The sequence below is a fragment of the Lynx rufus genome, unplaced genomic scaffold, assembly GCF_022079265.1.
Source record: "Lynx rufus isolate CCGP_SWC_20201006 ecotype Redwood Valley unplaced genomic scaffold, mLynRuf1.p SCAF_4, whole genome shotgun sequence".
NCBI lineage: Eukaryota > Metazoa > Chordata > Mammalia > Carnivora > Felidae > Lynx > Lynx rufus.
In genome coordinates, this window is record NW_025814856.1 from 77,245,052 (window position 1) to 77,266,523 (window position 21,472).

The 21,472-nt window shown below is 43.1% G+C and overlaps 1 protein-coding gene across 23 annotated transcripts in view; it reads left to right on the forward strand.

The window, feature by feature from the left end:
- NRCAM (neuronal cell adhesion molecule) overlaps positions 1 to 21,472 on the forward strand; it is a 77,923-nt gene that overhangs the window by 24,722 nt on the left and 31,729 nt on the right. For 14 of the 23 annotated variants that reach the window (XM_047095699.1, XM_047095698.1, XM_047095702.1 and 11 more), the window contains 9 exons: positions 6,326 to 6,469; positions 9,536 to 9,647; positions 11,390 to 11,556; positions 11,649 to 11,796; positions 13,785 to 13,909; positions 14,363 to 14,392; positions 16,206 to 16,307; positions 20,548 to 20,745; positions 20,866 to 20,936. In XM_047095699.1, coding sequence (XP_046951655.1) covers positions 6,326 to 6,469; positions 9,536 to 9,647; positions 11,390 to 11,556; positions 11,649 to 11,796; positions 13,785 to 13,909; positions 14,363 to 14,392; positions 16,206 to 16,307; positions 20,548 to 20,745; positions 20,866 to 20,936 — 1,097 coding nt within the window. The remainder of the gene's footprint in view (positions 1 to 6,325; positions 6,470 to 9,535; positions 9,648 to 11,389; positions 11,557 to 11,648; positions 11,797 to 13,784; positions 13,910 to 14,362; positions 14,393 to 16,205; positions 16,308 to 20,547; positions 20,746 to 20,865; positions 20,937 to 21,472) is intronic. The other 9 variants (XM_047095707.1, XM_047095713.1, XM_047095704.1 and 6 more) reach the window with 1 other exon arrangement.

Consider the following 21,472-nt stretch of genomic DNA (forward strand, 5'->3'; position numbering starts at 1 on the left):
TCTTCACCCTGCGATGGATCTGAGAGCTACCAGCAGATGTTAAATGGCTTAGTCCCCATTTCTCACTATCAGGGTCTTACAACTGTGGGTCTAAACCAAGTAAGAGCTCCCCGTTCCATGCTGTTTATTAGGAATTTGTGTCACACTACACAGCACTTATCAGATACTCTAAAACAGACAGTCTGTGGTTACTGTAAAAGGAAGTATGTTCCGGGAAGAACACAGATTCTAAAGAGGCCAGGGGCTGGGGCTTGGATATTTCCACTCTCAGTTTTAACCACAATCAGGATCAGGAAGAAGTGCAGAGAGTACCTTGTGGTTGTGCATTGGGAAGCTGTTGCCAGGAGAGAAAACAGAGACGGTAGGCATACAGCCCAGACCTAAAGAAGAAGTTTTATGGTGCGGTATCTGATTTGCTCAGGAATGCATAAACAGTGGCAAGAAAGGACGGGGCGTGCTCAGTACTGTGACGGCACATCGTGCAGCTAGGGGGTTCTGTGCCCTTTATGGAAGGTTAACTGTACACCTGAGATCTGGCCTCAGGGGGACTGACAAGTGGCAAGGGCCGTGCATCTCACCCCCTGGCAGAAAAACCAGGGAGCTAGGGAAGGTTGGAAAGATAAACCCCTTCCTGATCCATGGTTCATAGTCCATCCAAACCTGGCACAGGCAGCGTCTCTCGGGGAGCCTTATGGCTCCAGTTGTACTAAAGGCTTTGAAATTCACTCGTAGACACCCCTTTAAATGAGCTATCTGCGGGGAGCAGCAGTTGGGAAAGGCCTGCCTGGGGAGGGGAGGCGCAGGACGGCGGCCCTGAGATATGTTAGGCCCTCTAGAACCCCAGACCATCTGATTAGGTCCCGAGCAGAAAGAGTTAGAACAGAATCTCCCAAATCAGGTGCCAAATTAGTTCATTTCTTCCATCCCGAAAGTATGCATCAAGTCCCCGTTGGAAGGACAGCAAGGAGTTGAGCAAAGTTAGGATCAAGATTCTACGGTGCCCACAGACCCAGGGTCCCCCGACCTCTGGCGTGCCTCAGAGCAGTCCCTCTGGTCCACAAGCGGGGAGAGACACCATGCAGCGTGGCAGCAAAGCAAGGGCCCTCCCTCGCCCACCAGGCTGCCCCGCGGTGCCGGGAACAGGTGCCATATGCTTATACCAAGGTGATGTGAAGTGTCTGAATGGTGGCTCTCTCCACATCTGGTGGCCAGGCTGAAAGTGCGTGGGTTACTGTGTGGAATCTCATTGTTGAAAGGTGATGGCCTGAGGCACCTGGTGGGGACCCTCATAGCTCTCTGCACAATGATACTACAGGGCCCCCTTGTTCCCTACTAGCCCCCAGCAACTGATCCATCTCCCAGTTCTGCTGAGTCTTGCATAGCTAAGTTCAAAGCGAACCCTACGTGTCTCCACCTTGTGTTGCCCTCCCCTGATCCAACAGAAGGAGTATGTGAGGAAGAAAACTGTCAAACAGTCGGTAGAAGTTTGAAGAGTTTTGTGCCTCTGCCCTTTCTATCCTGGTTGATAATTAGCCCATGAATCTGGAGGCCCCTAAACAGAATTGCCTTTGAGGTTTGGGAGCCATTCAGGACATGGGAGATGGGCTTCTTTCTCATCTGCAGCTTGTTGAGCTGTGCACCTGTAGATGCTTCCAGCAACGAGGGAGCGGTGGTGGGAGGGGGGGCGGTGGCGGAGAGGCAGGGTTGGCAAGGGAGAACAGTCTGCTGCGGTATACGGAGGCACAGAATGGGCCTGGTGAGGATTCCTGACCTTCAAGGGGGCCTAGAATAGACCCCGGACATTAAATGGGAACATAGGCCATCTGGCAAGAACACCCTTCCACCTGAGAAGCTGCGGAAACCTTGCGGGGGGTGGGGGGGGCAGGCAGCTGCTGAGGGTGAGGGTCAGGGAACGACCGTGTCTCTGCAGCATCATGCAAGGAGCTGTGCAGTGTCCCCACCAGGTGCGACACAACAGGGGACCACACTACCAGACACACCGCCTCCCCACTCCTGACTGTGGACAATCACCTAAGGACAGTGATATCTCCTAGCTCAGCAGGCCCTGGCTGCCAAGGGCACATAGACCCTACAGAAGGAGAATCAGCATCACAGAGAGGGAGGTGTAAGACTAGGGCTCTGTTAACAGAGTACTGCGTTATCGATTTGTGACTGCATTTCAGAACTGGAATCTACTGTCTTCGAAAACTGGAAGAATTAACTCAGAAAAGTGTCTGGGGTCTAATCGCAAACTCTTCCAAAGCCCTGTCCTCCCAGGACTGGCCCAGTTGCTTTAAATGTTCCTTGAAGCAAAACACAAGACCAGACTAAGTATGGAATTTGCCTTAAACTACCTAAAATATTTTTTTTAAACAATCTACAGAAGTCAGAGCAAAGAACAGCAAAGTACAGAGCTGGCACCGGAAGAGATCTTTGATTTTATTGTGTGACCTGCAGTGTGTGGGAGGGTGTGAAAGTAGCACCAGAATCAGGAAGACGACGTCCAAGGCCAAGGCCATGGACGATGTGAACCTGTCCCTGTCTTAAGAGTCAGCAGATGAGCCTAAAACATGTAGATCTTTAATCGTCCCCTATTTGAGTAGTGCAACAGCTCAGATTCTTCCAGATGGAGCACATACAGGATCTCACCATCATTGTTAAAAGGTCCCTTTTCTCTAAGGGATGAGGAGGGGAAGCAATGAAAAGAATGAGAGTAGACAGATCTCCTGTGGCCACACTTCTGTATTTGGCTGACATCAGACGGAGAGATTGAAAGCCAGGAGCACAGGAGAAGCTGCCAGGGGCATGGAGGCCTGGTCCAGGCTGGTCCCCAGATTCCACCAAGGCATCTCCCTTCTCCCTTTTCTCCAAAGGAAAGGGCTCAGTTGGCATTCCCTTCTGGGGGATGGAGTAAGCAGACGAAGGAAAATCTCCATCATGGCCAAATGTTCAGATTTCAAGGAGATGTTTATAAAGTAGACGGACTCAGAAAATCTGAGCCGTCATCTCATGCTAAACCACCAGGTGCTCCAGTCTCTAATTTCTCTTCTCCAAAGTGCACGTACTTTCTAGTTAATCCACTGCATAAAGTTCTTTTTGAAATAAAATGATGCAATAGACACAAAACTATCTGTTAAATTGATAATGCTCTCTACACATATGAGGTGGCAATAATTACCATTCTCATTATGTAACTGCTGGAAGCATTTCTAGGTTTGGCCAGCTGTGTCAGGACAGTTGGAATAAAGGAATGTATTGTTGGAAAGATATCAGCCCAGTTCTGAACCTTATCTTCGGGGCTCTAAATTGTACATGATGCCTCTACGCTCAAATTTCTTTCTTTGTTGTTCATTGATAGCAAAAGAAGTTGCTTATTCCCAGAATTAATCGTTATTCCTTTGGATAACTGGGGTTTGGTTGCTGGAGAGTTACTCCTATCCAGTAGCCAGCACACAGAATCCAAGGGCTTCCAATATCTCTACACTAGCAATTTTCTTCTTTATCCAGTACCGACTGAGCCTCCATATGTCACCACGACAGTTCCCGGGTTTGTTTGTGTTTGTTTAAAGTACTTAAGGAAAATGTAGCCCAAATCCCCGTGGTGAGATATTAGCTTATTCCCTACTCTTACCTAAAGGATTTATTTTATTCCTAAACACCTTGCCAAAAAATAAATATTTGAAGACTGCTCCATTAAGCAGCAACAAGGCAGGTACAGTCAGATGCCTTTCAGGTAAAGAATAGCATTGAGATGAGTTGACAGCAAATAAAAATGCAAGGGTGGGCTACAAAAACGCTTTTTAAAATGGTTTATGTTGTGATTCATGAGTTCCCACTGAGGGAAGATTGTCCTCCTGGCTTCATTGGTTGAGCTGGTCTTCCGAGTTCGTGGTGATGTATTTTTATTATAGTTTAAAAAAAATAAACCATAACATAAAATTTACCATCTTAATCATTTCTAAGTCTACAGTTCAGCAGTGTTAAGTACATTCATATTACTGTTGAATAGACCTCAAGAACTTTCTCATCTTGCAAACCTGGAGCTCTATGCCCATTAAACATCACATGGTGGTGTAACTTTTAAGAGGTCCATACACTCAAGGAACGTGAAGAGCTCTCCTCACATATCCAGAGAGATTCAGGCCAGGGCTCTGCCCGAGCATCATCGCTGTCTGAAATGCCCAGACACTACTCAACCGGCCCCCCTGCTGCCTACAATGTCCGCTGAGGTGCTGTCAGAATGGTGGGCACTGAGAGTCCCCCAGAGTGGCCCAACACTGAGTGCCCAAGTGCTGGGTCCAAAACTGCTGAGCATAGCTGACAAAGAAAGAGATCCTAGAAACCCTGCTCTGTTCCAAAAGCTTTGCTTAGATGGATGTCACTGAGAGTGGGTGAGTCAGAAAGGCCCCGGTGATACTAGACTTGGGGTCTGGGACAAGGACCATGGGTGGCCCCGGGGTATACTGCATTCTCAGGGTACCTGGCTGCCTGCCACAGCCATAGTTTGCTTCCTAGGCCAGTGTGACATTTCTGTCCTCTGCTGTCATGTATTGATGCAGTCTTTACCCTGTTAGAGGGATTAGAACTTGTATTTATCTTCTGGTTGGAAGAGCATGTTTCTTAAGGCAATTTTGAAATATTCAGTCATAAGCAGCAGAAAGGAGCTAAGAAACCAACTCAAAGGATCCAGGCATCCCCCCCATCACTAGTGAGTTAACTGGAGTATCTAAGGTGATTTTACAAATTAGCTATTAGTTGTGATCGGAGTGTCGAACAACCACATACAGAACGGTCTGACGGTAAATTTTCTGTGGTTTGAAGCCACTAATTTTGTAACTTGCTACAGCAGCCGTGGAAAACAAACACAGCATGCGTGAGCACACTACTCCAGATCCACATACTAAAACAAGGATGAGTAACTATAGTTCTGTTTATTTGTATGAAAGTGAGTTAATAAACCACCGATGAACCAAACATTTGAGACTTGCAAGGAATCAAAGTGTCCAAACGCGGTGATAAGTATGTCTTAGACGCACATCTTCTTTTCTGTCATCAAAGAGAAAAAAAAAAAAATGGTGTTTGGAATGGAAGCAAAGGCTTCTTTCTTAAACGGGTCAAGTTGCAAGAACGGCTTTTGGAGAAAGAGTGCTGTCACTGAGTGTTGAGTTGGATCAGTGTGCTGAGGCCGGTACCTGTCAACCCTTTCAGCGTGCTTTTAATGCAGTGTAAGGTCACAGCCTAAGGTTCAGCACTCGCAGAAGGACATTTATCTCCAGGAGCACTGCACTTCTACGTTGCTAGGCATGGCCTGGACTAAATTCTCACCTATTATGGTACTCTCATTCCACTGCAGTAAGGATCAGTCCCAGTCCTGACTTTGGTTTTTTGGTTTCTAGGTTTTTTGGTTTTTTTTTTTTTTGGTTTTGGTTTTTGGGTTTTTTTGTTTTTTAACATACTTGAGAGGTTTAGCTAAAAAAACACTCTCTTTAAGAGAAGTTTCACATAATCTGTTTCGGCCTCAGGAATTTCCGATTCAGGAAAAGAAATGTTTGCACATTTGATTATTGGCCCTGTATGTTTATGTATGTACCTATAAATAAATAGGTATTTATTTATATTTTAGGTATTTATTTATTTATATATAAGTATAAATAATATATATAATATTTCTATTTATAATATAATATATAATATATATTTAAATAATATATATAATAGATAATATAATATATATAATATATAATGTATAATATAGTATATATAATATATAATATAATATATATAATATATAATATATAATATGTAATATATAATATGTAATCTATAATATTTATATTTATAGGTATTTATTATTTATCTATTTATGTCAATGAGAGGCTCGTAAAAGACACAGGTTTGGATGGGCTAGAGGGTTTCTGTATTTTCAATGAGCGTTTGCTGTCTCCTCTCGATAAATTAACTCACTTTTTCGTAAAGAACCACAGTTTCTTTGTGAAAAGGCAACGCCTTCCTGAATTTGTATTGCTGTTTTCACCTAACTTGTGCTTCCCCCCACTGCCGGATCTCTCAAAAACGATATTCAGTTTTACGGACTGAATCCACTCAGGACTAAATGAGTATCGAGCATAACCCTATGCTGACACGTGATAACTAAAATCTGAGGAAGAAAAATGATGGTTTCTGCCTGGGTTCTCAGTCTCCTCCTCCTTACTGCACATACCTAGATTCGTGTGTGTTTCTGTCGTACTTACTATAATGCAGACCTCAAACTGCACATCTTCTAAGCAAAGAGGAATAAATACGTGCTTTTTGTTTTTACACCCAGTTGCCCCTGATGACCCCAGCAGAAAAATCGATGGCGATACCATTATTTTTTCGAATGTTCAAGAAAGATCAAGTGCGGTGTATCAGTGCAACGCCTCTAACGAATACGGATATTTACTGGCAAACGCATTTGTAAATGTGCTGGGTAAGCGCTCCCTTGATTACAGAAATGACAAGTTCAGTGAATGACTGCTGTAGTCTTCCATTCGTTCAGCAAAAATATACTGAGTACCTACCATGTGCAACACACAGAGGACTGAGAGCTAGGTGGGGTATATGAAGGTGGATAAGATACAGACCTTGCCATGAAGGCTATTATACTCTGGCCTTGATGTTCTTTCATAAGATAGTTCTTTTTTTTTATATATCTATTTATTTATTTTTGAGAGACAGAGCAGGGAGGGAAACAAAGAATCCCAAGCAAGCTCCACGCTGTCAGGGCAGAGCTCGATGCAGGACTCGAACCCATGAACCTTGAGATCATGACCTGAGCCGAAACTAAGAGGCGGCCGCTTAACCAACTGAGCCTCCCGGGCACCCCTATAACACAGTTCTTATAGTGTCCAATTATTCATTGGATAGGGGCCCCTGGGTGGCTCAGTCAGTTAAGCGTCCGACTTTGCCTCAGGTCATGACCGCACAGTCTGTGAGTTCGAGCCCCGCATCGGGCTCTGTGCTGACAGCTCAGAGCCTGGAGCCTGCTTCGGATTCTGTGTCTCCCTCTCTCTCTGACCCTCCCGCGTTCATGCTCTGTCTCTCTGTCTCAAAAATAAATAATAAATATTAAAAAAAATAATAAAAAATATATTCATTGGATAATTAACCAGATAGGCAGGCAGCTCCGTTCCCAGTCAAATGCTCCAAAGGAAAATAGCATTCATCTGCTTTTAGTAACGGGATGTTCCTGCTGTTCCATCTTTAGGAACTGGGAAGTTCAATAACAATTTCATGATTCTGATTTTTAAAAAATAAATCATTAATCATAATGTTTGGCCTTTATCCTAATCACAGATGTACATTTATTCATCAATTCTTAGCAATATGTTTAGAAAACTATGATACAGTGAAACATCTTCCGAAATGGTTGGTGTTTTGTTTTGTTTGAGTGTCATCGACACACAATGTTACATGAGTTTCAGGTGTACAACTTAGTGATTTGACAAGTTTATGCTTGTTTATACTTCATGCTTCTATTCACCACAAACGTAGCTGCCATCTGTCCTGACGCTTTGCTGTTAATATCATTGATTTTGCTCCTTATGCTCGGCTTTTTATTCATGTGACTTACCCATTCCATAACTGGAGGCCCATATCTCCCTCTCCCCTTCCCCCATTTTGCCCGGCTCCCTACCCCCATCCCCATCAGCAACCATCAGCTCTCTCTAGTTAACAGTTCTGATCCTGTTTTTTGTTTGTTGATTCTTTTTTTTTTTTTTTTTTTAGATTCCACTTATGAATGGAATCCTATGGTATTTGTCTTTCTCGGTCTGATTTATTTCACTTATCATAATACCATCTTGGTTCATCCATGTTGTCTGAAATAGCACGATCTCATCCTTTTTATGGCTGTGTAATACTCCACACACACACATACATATATATACACACACACACACTTTTACTTTATTCATTTGTCTATTCATGGACACTTAGGTTGCTTCCATGTCTTTTTTTTTTAATGTTTATTTCTTTTTGAGAGAGAGAGAGACAGAGACAGAGACAGAGACAGAGTATGAGCGAGAGAGGGCCAGATAGAGAGGGAGACACAGAATCTGAAGCAGGCTCCAGGCTCTGAGCTGTCAGCACAGAGGTCCAAACTCATAAGCCATGAAATCGTGACCTGAGCTGAAGTTGGATACTTAACCGACTGAGCCACCCCGGCACCCCACCATGTCTTGGCCATTGTAAGCAGTGCCACGATAAATATAGGGGTGTATGTATCTTTTCGAGCTAGCATTGTTGTTTTCCTTGGGTGAATCCCCAATAGGGGAATTACTGGATCATATGGTATTTCTATTTTTAGTTTTTTGAGGACCCTCCATACTGTTTTCCGGAGTGGCTGTACCAGTTTGCATTCCCACCAGCAGTGCACGAGGGTTCCTTTTTCTGTGCATCCTCTCCAACACGTGTTGTTTCTTGTCTTCTTGATTTTAGCCACCCTGACAGGGTATGAGGTGGTATCTCATTGTGGTTTTGATTTCCCTCATGAGGAGTGACACTGAGCACCTTTTCAGGTGTCTGTTGGCCATTCGTGTGTCTCCTTTTTTGCAAGGCACTGGACACAAATTGCCTTTACAATTTTCAATCACTTTATGTTCTCATTTCTGTTGCAGTGTGAGCCCTGGGGCTTCTGCCTGGCTTTTTAATCCCTCCTCCAAGGATGATCATTGGGTACATCATCCACCCCCCCCACTATCCCCCCGACCCCCCAGCCCAGCTCCCTAATTCCAAATTTGATTGTGCTGCATGAAATGGTTGGTTTATGTGATCATGATATTTCTCATGCTGGACAAAAACTACCAAGACATCAAGTTTGTTAAAAAATTTATGTGAGGATTGTTTTCACGGTGCCAGAAATTATATGTCAACTCTTTAAGTGTAGTAGACTCCCTTTCAAATGAAATTAAAGTCAGGAAGCCAAGCAGGACTTGGTATTTGTCCTTCATGCTTGAAACGAAGGGCAGGAAATCACACACAGAGCTGAGCACAATTACAATGTTGGTGGATGTTTAGGAGGAAGCTTGGATTTCTGGTTCTGTGTTTCGGTCACCCACACTTCGCTCTTTTCTGCCGCCTTGTCTGCTCACCACCACCCCTACCCATTCATTCTCGTTCTAACCCTGAGGTTAGGATGGGCCCATCAGCTAACAAAGATGTACTTGACTGCTATTTTTGTGCCAGATACTGACCTAGTTTCTGGGGAGAAAACAATAAAAGTCCCATTCCCTGCCTGTAAGGGACTCACAGTACAGTAGGAGATAGAGATAAATAGATCATTCAAATACTGTGCCTGAGAAAGACATGTGACAAGAGGTAGGAGAAAATGTGCATTTCTCCACCTTGACCGGTGGTGTCCTGCTAGAGAATGTTCAGGAAGAGGCATACTGATAATGCTTTACTATAAGCTTGCAATACAATACAAATACATTTAGGCGGGCCGAAATGTTTATTTTATTTTAATATTTACTTTACCTTTTTAAACTGTTTTCAGCTGAGCCACCACGAATCCTTACATCTGCAAATACACTCTATCAGGTCATTGCAAACAGGCCTGCTTTACTAGATTGTGCCTTCTTTGGGTCTCCTCTTCCTACCATTGAGTGGTAAGTCGTGGCTCTGTTTATTTTTATTTACTTATTTATTTTGGGAGAGTGAGTGAGAGCAGGAGAGGGGCAGAGGAAGAAGGTGAGAGAGAATCCTAAGCAGTCTCCATGCCCAGTGCAGGCCCGACGTGGGGCTCGATCTCATGACCCTAGGATCATGATCTAAGCCGAAATCAAGAGTTAGACGCTTAACTTACTGAGCCAGCCAGGCACCCGTCTATTTGTTTTTAATATTTACATTGGCTGAACCCTTCAAATCTCTCTGTGTGTTGGATTTTCATTTAGTCCGAGAACGGACAGTGCAGATTCCATCATACTATTATTATGAAATTCATTCATAAACAGGTATAACTACTTGTTGTGTGCTAAATGCCTAACACATATCCAGTCTGTTTAGCAGCACACTTTGTCAACCACAGAGGTATCTGGAAATGCATTTTTTTAGGTTTATTTTTTTATTTATTTTGAGAAAGAGAGACAGAGAGAAAGTGGGGGAGGGGCAGAGAGAGAGGGAGACAGAATCCCAAGCTGTCAGCACAGAGCGACACGGGGTTTGAACTTACAAACCATGAGATCATTACCTGAGGTGAAGTCAAGGAGTGGACGCTTAACCGACTGAGCCACCCAGGTGCCCCTGGAAGTGTATTTTTTAGAAATTGAAGGTCCTCCCGTATGTTACAATGCCACGGACATCACCTGGGACTTCACAAGGAATGCTGGCTGGAGAGCTGATTGGGGACATTCCTTGATAATAGAATATCATTTGGGGTCAGAGAGAGGTCCTATAAGCTCAAAAACAGAATTCATTCCCCAGTGTTCATTTTTAGTGCCCCTCCCACCCGAGCTTCCTGATTTGGATCCATCCACGCTCACTGGTATCCTTTTACCGGTGTCCTGGTGAGGTCACGCTTAGCTTAGGTTGACTTTGCCTCACCCCTTTTAACAGTCCCCACTTCTGTATGACAATAGCCCGGAAGTTGAATGGACACATACTTTGTATCCATGCTCTATTGTCTTTCTTCCCCGAATAAGTTCTTATTGATACGAATCAAAAGTCTCTTTAGAATTCAAATCAGGGGCGCCTGGGTGGCGCAGTCGGTTAAGCGTCCGACTTCAGCCAGGTCACGATCTCGCAGTCTGTGAGTTCGAGCCCCGCGTCGGGCTCTGGGCTGATGGCTCGGAGCCTGGAGCCTGTTTCCGATTCTGTGTCTCCCTCTCTCTCTGCCCCTCCCCCGTTCATGCTCTGTCTCTCTCTGTCCCAAAAATAAATAAAAAAAAAAAAAAAAAAAAAAAAAGAATTCAAATCAAATATCTTCCAATCGAGATCACTTTAGAATTGTAGCCTGTAGACGGGCTTACAGATAAGTCCCAGTAGGGAGGAGATGTCAGAAAGCTCAGTCTTCATTTTGCCTGTTTTATCGTCTATTTAGAGGTAGAATAGATAGTGATGTATTTATGAAATATGAATCTCTGATACTGAAAATTAGAATTTGAGTATTTTGCATTGTCACCCTAATGCTTCCACACCATTTCTCATTAAATCTTCCCATTTTACATCCTGCCTTACATTGACCCCACTGACTTACAGGCATGCGATTCCGAATGTCTTGTGCAGATTCCAAACGTCTCTGAACTTGATACTACAACGCAGACCATCATGTGCTGACCTTGAATGTAGCATTTTATGTCTGACTTCAAATTATGGTTTTTTTATTCCCTTTGTGATACTCTCTGTAATGAAGGTTCAAGGGAGCTAAGGGTAGCGCGCTCCGTGACGATATTTATGTTTTGCATGAAAATGGAACTTTGGAAATTCCTGTGGCCCAAAAGGACAGTACAGGAACTTACACGTGTGTTGCAAGGAATAAGTTAGGAATGGCAAAGAATGAAGTTCACTTAGAAATCAAAGGTAAGGCAGAGGTAATGAAGCTTTTTCACGTATTATGTGGCTTTGAGCAAATTCTTCAGCTTTGGCGATGGATAACGGAAGTTAAATTTCAGATCCAACCAGGATCATTAAGCAGCCTGAATATGCAGTAGTGCAAAGAGGGAGCACGGTGTCCTTTGAATGCAAAGTGAAACACGATCACACCTTGACCCTCACCATCACGTGGCTGAAGGACAACGGTGAGCTGCCCAGTGACGGAAGGTATTTGAAGACCATTTCTTTCCTTTCTCTTCTTCGTCTCTTTAAGCGGCTTTGAACTAAAGGTTTATTGTAGAGTGACTTAGCAGAGACGTTTCTAAAGTGTCTGAAATCTGCTCTCTCCAAGAAAAAAAAAAAAAAGTACATTTTTCTCCCCGCTGCAAGATGCTTGGACCTAAGAAGGCATCGAGTTATTGAAATAGACCCTGAGAATGTTTGTTGTATCTTTGCGTGTTGGTCTCCTGGGCAATTCAGGACAGGAAAAACCTTTCAGGCCTTGGATAACTTCCATTGTCTTCTACTGTGTGCAGTGAAGTCTCGACAGATGTTTTCATTACCATTCTACAAATAAGCAGAAATACGATCGCTTTAATCAGCAGAGTGTGTCTAAATCCTTGTCGGTATTTTAAAGGACACTGGTTTTTATGTGGAGAGGGAATTTTCTTTTGCTTTCACCTAAAGCCAATAGAAAGAGAAGGGGGGGGGGAACCCACAGGCATCTAAAAGAGCCTGAGCAGTCCTTGAGCCTGGAACGAAATCAAACTCATACCTGTCTTCTGGTGAAGCGTCAATTTGACAGAATCGGTGCTGAGCTGACTATGTGAATCCTAGCTGGTCCAGGGGCCACAAGCATCACCCCCTATGGGAAGAAATGCTGTGTGCTGGTGGGAATGCTTTCTGTGGTTTGCTTGCAAATGTGCCCAAACAGTGCCTGTCGCTTAATGGCCCCCCCCAAAAAACCCAGGTGGCCTTCTCTTCTATACCCAGAATTTCCATGTAATTCTATGCTTCCAGCTGGCCAGTTTTATTTGTGGAATCTGAGTCGCTAAAGATGAGAAGAAAGTAGGAGGAAATGACTGTCGCGTTAAGCTGGCTAAAGTTTTAACTTGGAAATTCCCTGCAAAGACAGTTAATGATTTATGGAGCCTCCTTAAAATCATGCATGAATCCAATTTACATGGATTTTTGACCTACTAATTTCTCATGCCAGCTAGTAACCTCTCGAGAACTCTTCATGGTGCTTGTTGGTCTCGGTCTCCCTATTTCTTGTGATAAAGTGGATACCATTCTTGGCATTTACTTTCTCCTATGAGAGTTTATGCATGTGGCAAAAATGGCAGAAAATTTCTTCAGTAAGTGATAAATTATTTTTTTAATATTTATTTATTTTGAGAGAAAGAGAGAGAGCACAGTGGGGGAGGGGCAGAGAGAGAGAGAAAGAGAGAGAGAGAGTCCCAAGCAAGCTTCACACTGTCAGCGCAGAACCTGATGTAAGGCTCGATCTCACAAACCGTGAGAAATCAAGAGTCAGATGCTCAGTTGACTGAGCCACCCCGGCATCCCAATAAATTATTTAGAAATACACACTTTGTTAGAAATTGAGCTGGATGGGTGGTGTTTGAATGTTTCTTAGCGGTAGAAGCCACGGGAAAGCCCACTAGTAAGGGTAACTGCAGCTGCCCCCACCTCACCTCTGGGTGCCCCTGGTCTTTAAGGAAGTGCCTAAAACTGCAGAAGGGTGCTTGATAAGCCTTCAGACCAGACAACTTGACATCCCTTCCAACCCAGGGTTCTAATCCCCTCTGTCTTCCAACTTTAAGCTTTATCAAAGTGATACATATTTTTTGGATTTTTGCTCTAATGAGCTGCAAATCTATATCATCTTTCTCTCTTTTTAAAAAATATTTATTTATTTATTTTGAGGGAGAGAGAGAGCATGAGCAGGGAATGGGGAGAGAGAAGAGACAAAGAATCCCAAGCAGGCTCCACACCGTCAGCACGGAGCCCAATGCGGGGCTCGATCCCGCGAACCGTGGGATCATGACCTGAGCTGAAATCCAGAGTCAGACGCTCAACCACCTGAGCCACCCAGCCGCCCCATCTTTCTCTGTTTTCCACTTCACAGAGCCTCTTCCGTGCCGGCAACGTAACCATCCGTCGTGTGTGGCTGGATGTCCGTTTCAGCTGCTCTGAACATATTTTCTTTGCAGGTTCACTGTTGACAAGGACCATTTGGAGGTAGCTGATGTGAGGGACAGCGATGGTGGGGCCTACACATGCGTGGCCAACACAACTCTAGACATGGTCTCCGCCAGTGCTGTGCTTAGCGTCGTCGGTAAGAGTGGGGACACACAGGGCACCACTGCTGCCCCGTGTTAGGCTGGAAGGAAAACTCAGTAGTAAATGTTTGCTTGATATAGTGTCACAGTTGTGTGGGTCAGTTAAATACGTACATTTTTCTTCTTTGAAAGATGCCTTGAAGGCAGTAATTTCAGTGTAAATATACCAATGTAGCGGTGCTGGAATAAAATGATGCTTGCGCATATTAGTGATACTTTTATAAGAAAATTGGGTGAAATAATGTACTTCTATTTAAAATTGAAGGACTTCCCCTTCCCCCCCCCCACCAAGTTGTGACTACATGTTTACGGATGCTGTGTCCCACAGTTAAGCGCACAGCTTAGCGTTAGAATCTGAACCATGTTCAGTCTTTGTCTTCTTGTGCTATCTTATATATCTTTCCATTCCTAATTTTGATTAAAATCCTTTATATTAATGTCCTTTCTAGCTCCTACTCCAACTCCAGCTCCTATTTACGGTAAACTAATATGAGTCTTCTTTCTCTATTTTCTGTCAAACAAGTCCACATTTGCAAAAAAAAAAAAAAATTACTTTCTTTTCTCTATCACATCATTGTGTTTCTTTAAGGAAAAGGGCTCTGTCTGGTGTTCTGGTGCATTCCCCATTCACTGCTATGAATCATTTCTTCATGATAGCTCTGGAATGCTTCACTGAATGTATTACTGCTCATGTCTAAATATTTCATGTGTTGTTCTTTTTTTAAAAAAAAATTTTTAACATCCAGTTTTTAAAATTTTTTTTTGAATGTTTATTTATTTTTGAGAGAGAGACAGAGACAGAGCATGAGCAGAAGAGGGGCAGAGAGAGAGGGAGACACAGAATCTGAAGCAGGCTCCAGGCTCTGAGCTTTTGGCACAGAGCCCGACACGGGGCTCGAACCCATGAACCGTGAGATCCTGAGCTGAGCTGAAGTCAGATGCTCAACCGACTGAGCCACCCAGGCTCCCCTTTCATGTGTTATTCTAAAGTCATCTCAATTGATAGAAGTCCCTCTTTGATATGATCCCCTTGTAAAGTAGCATAGTGCTTTTTCAAAAGCTGCCATCCACGTTTTACAGAATGAAAACAAATATCTCAAATACCATTCCACAAATTAGGTTTTCATTTCAGTCTACTCCAAGTTGTTTTGGAAACATAAATGTTTTGGGATTCCATATTTGAGAAATTTTCATAGGAAAACAATGGCTGTTTGGAACAACATTTGACTATTGTCTTAGAGAAAACCAACTCACTGTGTTTAAGAAACATAAATCACTAAAGGAGGACCAACATGAAGGCACTTCCAAGTTGTGTGATTTTTCCGAGTCTGGAAAATAAATCAGAAATTATTTCCAGAACTCTTTTTGATTAAAGAACCCTCATCTTTAGTCAGCATATAAATACAAAAATTAATTTTACAGCATAAACTCAGCTGAATTTCACAGAGTATCCTTAGTTATGCTGTAGAACTGCCCTTGGTAGACATTTACTGTTTCTTTACTGGTGGGAAAGCAGTGCCCATAGTTTTATGGCCTCTGGTTCCCCAAGGGCTACAATCACGCCCAAGAGCAAGGTCAGGAAAGAGCCCAGAGGGGAATGTAAATTCTCTGGATCTCGGAAGTACCTTTAGAAGAAACGGACATGCTTCTGGGACACCTTCGTCCAACAGGTGTCTGTACCCTAGTGTCCTCTGAGGGTAAACACACCGTGTCCCCATGTGCCCGACCATTGTACTGAGTATCTGCATGAGGTACACATGCTGAGGGCTACTTACAGAGCAGCAATCTGAGAATTCCCTTTAAAACATAAATACTCTCAAGGAGCTCCAAAATCGATCACTTCCCGCGTTTCCGAAAGAACATTTAAGCCTTCTTAATCAGCAGTCCCTGTGCTTGCCTGTATTTGTGTTTCAGCATTTGCCATTCTCTGTTTCCCATTTATTAGAAATTAAGCTTCAGTGTTATTTTTTCTGTCTGCGCTCCTTCATGTTTATGAGAAGACACACCGAGGGTGCTGGTGAACCACGTAGGCCCTCCCCGCTGGTTTTGGTCACACGTGATTCGGTTTCATTGGGAAAAGAAGCAAGCAGAACTCATTGATGGGTTGTCCTGGGTGTGCTTGTGTGTTCCCAGCAACCTCGGCTGTTGGCACTTCATTTCCGTTGCATGCTCCCTGACTGTTAAGTGTGCTGTGTCTTTAAGATGCACCCCCTGTGAATGGTGTTACAAGTAAGTAAAAGACAACCTCATAAGGATGGATGGCTAACCGAGGTGTGTATGTTCGGTCTACAGATGTCCCAAATCCTCCCTTTGATTTAGAATTGACGGATCAACTCGACAAAAGTGTTCAGCTGTCATGGACCCCAGGCGATGACAACAATAGCCCTATTACAAGTATGTCGTGTCATTTTCTTTGTCACTGATCAATTTCACGACCATTTCTGAAGTACTTTATCACGTGTGATTGAAATTCCTTACAGAGATATTTGCTGGCATTCTCTGCTTCATTACTAATAGAACAGAAACCTTTATAGCTCCCCTCTCTTCAGAGCCTGGGTTATTCCTGGTTACAGCTTCTGGTAGAAGATGTTACTTAATTGTTGATGATGTTAACTAACTAAGCAAATACACTTTCATTTTGTGTACGAGATCCAAAAGAATCACCATAAATTTGGGGCGCCTAGGTGGCTCAGTGGGTTAAGCGTCCGACTTCGGCTCACGTCATGATCTCACAGTTTGTGAGGTTCGAGCCCTGCATTGGGCTCTGTGCTGACAACTCAGAGCCTGGAGCCTGCTTCAGATTCTGTGTCTCTATCTCTGCCCCCCCACTCACACTCTTTCTCTGTCTCTCTCAAAAATAAATAAACATGAAAAAAAAAAAGAAGAATCACTGTAAATTTCCACCATAGTAGGAAGATGTACACTACTCATTTTGCCTATTAATGTGGGAGAAAAAGGTAGGAGGACCAGGCACCGTCCTGCCAGTGTGCATATTAGGAAACTGAGATTTGGTGAGTAAAGTGACTTTTTAGACCCACAGTTGGTAACAGAGCTGGGTGTGGACATTAAGTCCATCACCTTCCAGTACGGGCCTCTTTCTTCCCATCAGCCCCTGCTACGAAGAGGCTCATTCCACAGTGTCCAATCCTCACCGTGATGATGCTAGCCTAGGGAGTTAAAGTCAAAGGAGGAGCCACACTATAAGGACACTGGAAGAACTTAATAAAATTAGACTCTAGATGTGCTTAGAAGTTTTAGAACTGAAGAGATACTTCAGAGTATCACAGGCCTGTGATATATTATTACCTTCAGGTGTATGCTGCAGGAAAACTAAATTCCTTTCTGATGACTACCCCCAGATTACTCTGAAATGATGTGAGTGTTGACGTATTGCACCTGCTGGTAAAACAGACTATTTCCAGTGCAATTCAACAGAAGCCTCCTCTCTATCTTGTGTTATTTAATGGTGTTCCTTTCTCAACTGAGTTTTTAGTCCTTGACCGGAACACTCATGCATTCATGCTGAGTCTTCCAGTTAATTAAATACAGTAGCTGGATTTAGCCACTTAGGATGCTTACAGACTCTTTGTACCAATGTTAAAGTGAGACCATTAGATTTCAAAGCATTTCTACTCTTTCATTCATCCACTCATTCATTCATTCAATAGATATTGATTGACTGCCTATTATGAATCAGGCACTGTTTTACAACAACATAGTCAAAAATCTCTGCCCATATGGAGCTTGTATTTTAGCAGAGGGAACAGAAATGATGTAAAATTAATAATATATATCATGTTGGATGTAATATGATTGTATGTGTATGTACATACGTAAAATGCAATACACATTGTATATGTGTATGTATATACACACACATATATATGTATAGAACACACACACACACACACACACACACACTACTCAGACCTTCCTTCAGGAAAGAACCTGCCACAAGGAGTGTTGACATCAGGCTCCTTCAGCTGCACCTTCCCCAAGGATCTGCTTCAGTATGCATGAGAGGCCATGGTCTTCCTGAGCCGCTGCAGCAACCAAGGGGTGGACTGTGAACCGTGCAGGTCTTGCAGGCCGTTGTAAGGGCTGGGAAGTCATGGGAGGGAGTTAAGTGAGGAGTGGAGTGAATCATGGTGGCTCTTCTACTGAAGATGGTCTCTAGAAGAACAAGAGGGGACGCAGGGAGACAGGTAGGACTGCAGTTCTCCGTGAAGTACCCCGTAGAACCTCAGCAAACTCAAAGGGTGCCTCGGGGTATTTTTTTTAATTTTTGATTTTTAAATTTTGATGTTTAAAAAACACAGGGCGCCTGGGTGGATCAGTCGGTTGAGCCTCCGACTCTTGATTTTGGCTCAGGTCATGATCCCAGGGTCATGGGATCGAGCCCCATGTCAGGCTCCATGCTAAGCATGGAGCTTGCTTCAGATTCTCTCTCTCTCTTTCCCTCTGCCCCTCCCCAACTTGCTCACTCTTGAAGATAAAAATAAATCAATTTAAAAAACACAGTCACATATGTTACATACCACATGAAATACTAGCTTGGGGCCGCCTACAGTTCCAACATGATATTGCTGTATCATATTGTGATGATGCCATATATGCAAAGCCTTTATCGCTGTGGTAAAAAGCCAGTACCACGTGAAAATCAGTGTGTAACAGAAAATGAGGAAGGTGGTGACCAGTCTCTTCACAAGGTTCAAGAAGTCACGCGATGCCGAATGGGTTGTTAAGACATGAATATTTACGAAGCTGTATAGACCTAACTACTTGCCTGGAAATGTTAGATATTTCTTTTGGCCTAAGGGAACCATGAAGAAAATTACTGAGACACTAAGTGCACTATGAACTGAGGAAATTTGGGAACTCGTGAGTTGGGAGGTTACGCAATGATTCACGCAAGAGATAATGGTGGCTGGCATAGGCCAAGAGGATGGAGGTGCTTAAAAATGGTCAGATTTTGCATGTTCTAAAGGTACAGCCAACAAAACTACTGAAACTATGAAGGGAGAGGATCCAAACTGGACTTCAGGGTTTTGACCTGAGTTGTCACTGCCACTTGGGGAGGAGAATCAGGATCACTCTTGGTCGTAACCAGTTTGTCATGCTGTAATAGAGAAACAAGTGGAGTTGTTGAGTCAATGAACTATCTGTCCAAGTCTACAGTTCAGGGGAAGGAGAGGGGCTGCCCATATAAATGGCACCAGTTCATGAGACTGGAGATCACCAGCAAGCCAATGGAGATTGAAAGGAAAACTTGAGCTACTTAGCTTCAGAGAACTGTGACACACAACATTTCTACTTCATGCTTGTATCTGTAATTCAGATCACGGCTCATGGCACATTCATAGGCAATTAATAAATATCTAAATACTGATTTTTTTTTACCAGGGTAGAACATGTACATGCCACAAAATTTTAGTAAATGTAAAAGGATATGCACTTAAAAGTAAGTCTTCTGCACCCCTCTGATTCCCCGTTTCTCCATGATACTGATGTCATCAGTGTGGGTACTCTGAGGGGCAGTACACATATAGTCAAGCGTATATGTATGTGTATGTGTTACGGTAAATCTTTGTGCTCTTACATAAGTGTTCCACACCTTTCTATACCCTACTTGGTTACGCTTAACTGTGTATTTTAGAAATCATCCCATTTCAGTGGCAAATGGAGTACCCCCGTTCATTTTTTACAGTTGCAGATTATTCCATTGTGTGGATGCACCATAATTTATTTGATCAGGGTCCTATTGGTGAATGTTTAAGGCTTTGCACTTACGTTGTTTCAACAGCAAACAGTGCCACAATGTGGATCCTTTTTCATGTGTCTGTGAGCATATGCACGAGTACATTCATTCAAAATAAATTGCTAGGAGTACAATCTCTCAATCAAAGGATATCGGAGTTGAATATTGTGAGATATTCTAAATTGTCCTCTACAGAAGTTGTGCCGATTTACACTTCCCAGAACCAAAGTATGAGAATGCTTGTTTCCCTGTGTAATAGTCAACAAAGTCTGTTAAACTTTTGATTACTGCCTATCTGTTCAGTAGAAAGTGATCTCTCACTATATTTATTTTAAATTTTTTTAATGTTTCTTTATTTTTTGGGGGGGAGGGGCAGAGAGAGAGGCAGACACAGAATCCAAAGCAGGTTCCAGGCTCTGAGCTGTCAGCACAGAGCCTGACACAGGGCTCGAACCCACAAACTGTGAGATCATGACCTGAGCTGAAGTCAGACTCTTAACCAACTGAGCCACCCAGGTGCCCCGCATTATATTTATTTTAATTTCTCCTGTTATGAAAAAAAAAACCTGACCATCTTTCCATATACTTAAACTTTCCAAAGGATGTGTAGACCACTTCTAAATAGTTTTAAGTAACTAAATTAAGCATGCTGGAGAAAGAATACCAAATATTATTGGTTATTGGGTATTGAGGATAATGATAGAATTCTTAAACTATTCTAATGGAATTTTTCTTGAAAGGGAAATAACTCATGTTCAGCTACTCTTGTTAGATTGTCCTGTCCATTGTCCTAGCAACCTACCGTTGCATGACTGACCTCATTGTCTTGGGTTCTGTGTGTGTGTGTGTGTGTGTGTGTGTATGTATTGTGGCCAGAATTTATCATTGAATATGAAGACGCAATGCATGAGGCAGGACTGTGGCGCCACCAAACCGAGGTTTCTGGAATGCAGACCACAGCCCAGCTGAAGCTGTCACCTTATGTGAACTACTCCTTCAGAGTGATGGCAGTGAACAGCCTTGGGAGGAGCCTGCCCAGCGAGCCATCTGAACAGTATTTGACTAAAGCTGCAGGTAGGTAAAGGCAGGGGCAGGGGGTGGGGGGTGCCTTCTGTGATGGGAAATAAAATAGGAAACCTTTCCACTGCTTGAGAAAGACTGAAGCTTACACATATGTGACTGCTTAACTTCTAGAACCAGATACAAATCCCACGGCTGTGGAAGGACTAGGATCCGAGCCTGATAATTTGGTGATTACCTGGAAGGTGAGCTCACCATGAAGTCTTCAGCTTTCCTTGGTGTATTTTAGAGTGAAAGAAAAAAAGTTGTTTTTAAACAATGTCTATATTGAAATCCCATATCACCCATTTTGGGGGAAAATATTTATTTAAGAAACATTATTGTGTCGTAGTTAAAGGCTTGATTCTTGGAGCCAGAACGAATGGGCACAAATCCCAGCTTCGTCACTTACTAACTGTGTGACTCTAAGCCAGTTGCTTACCATCTCCATTGTGTATCTGTATCGTGGGACTAGTAATAGAACCAACCTCATACAATTGAAGGAATTAATACATATAAGGCCCTTAGAACAGTGCCTGCACAAATGTGTGCTCAATAAATGCTAGCTAGTATCATCATCGTCATAGAGAAGCATCTAGAAGACGTGTACCAAGTTATTCCCAGTACTCAACTTCTACTTCTGCTGCTGGTTGTTGTTGTTGTTGTTGTTGTTGTTGTTGTTGTTCTTCTTCTTCTTCTTCTTCTTCTTCTTTTATCTCTCTCTGTCTCTCTCTCTCTCTCT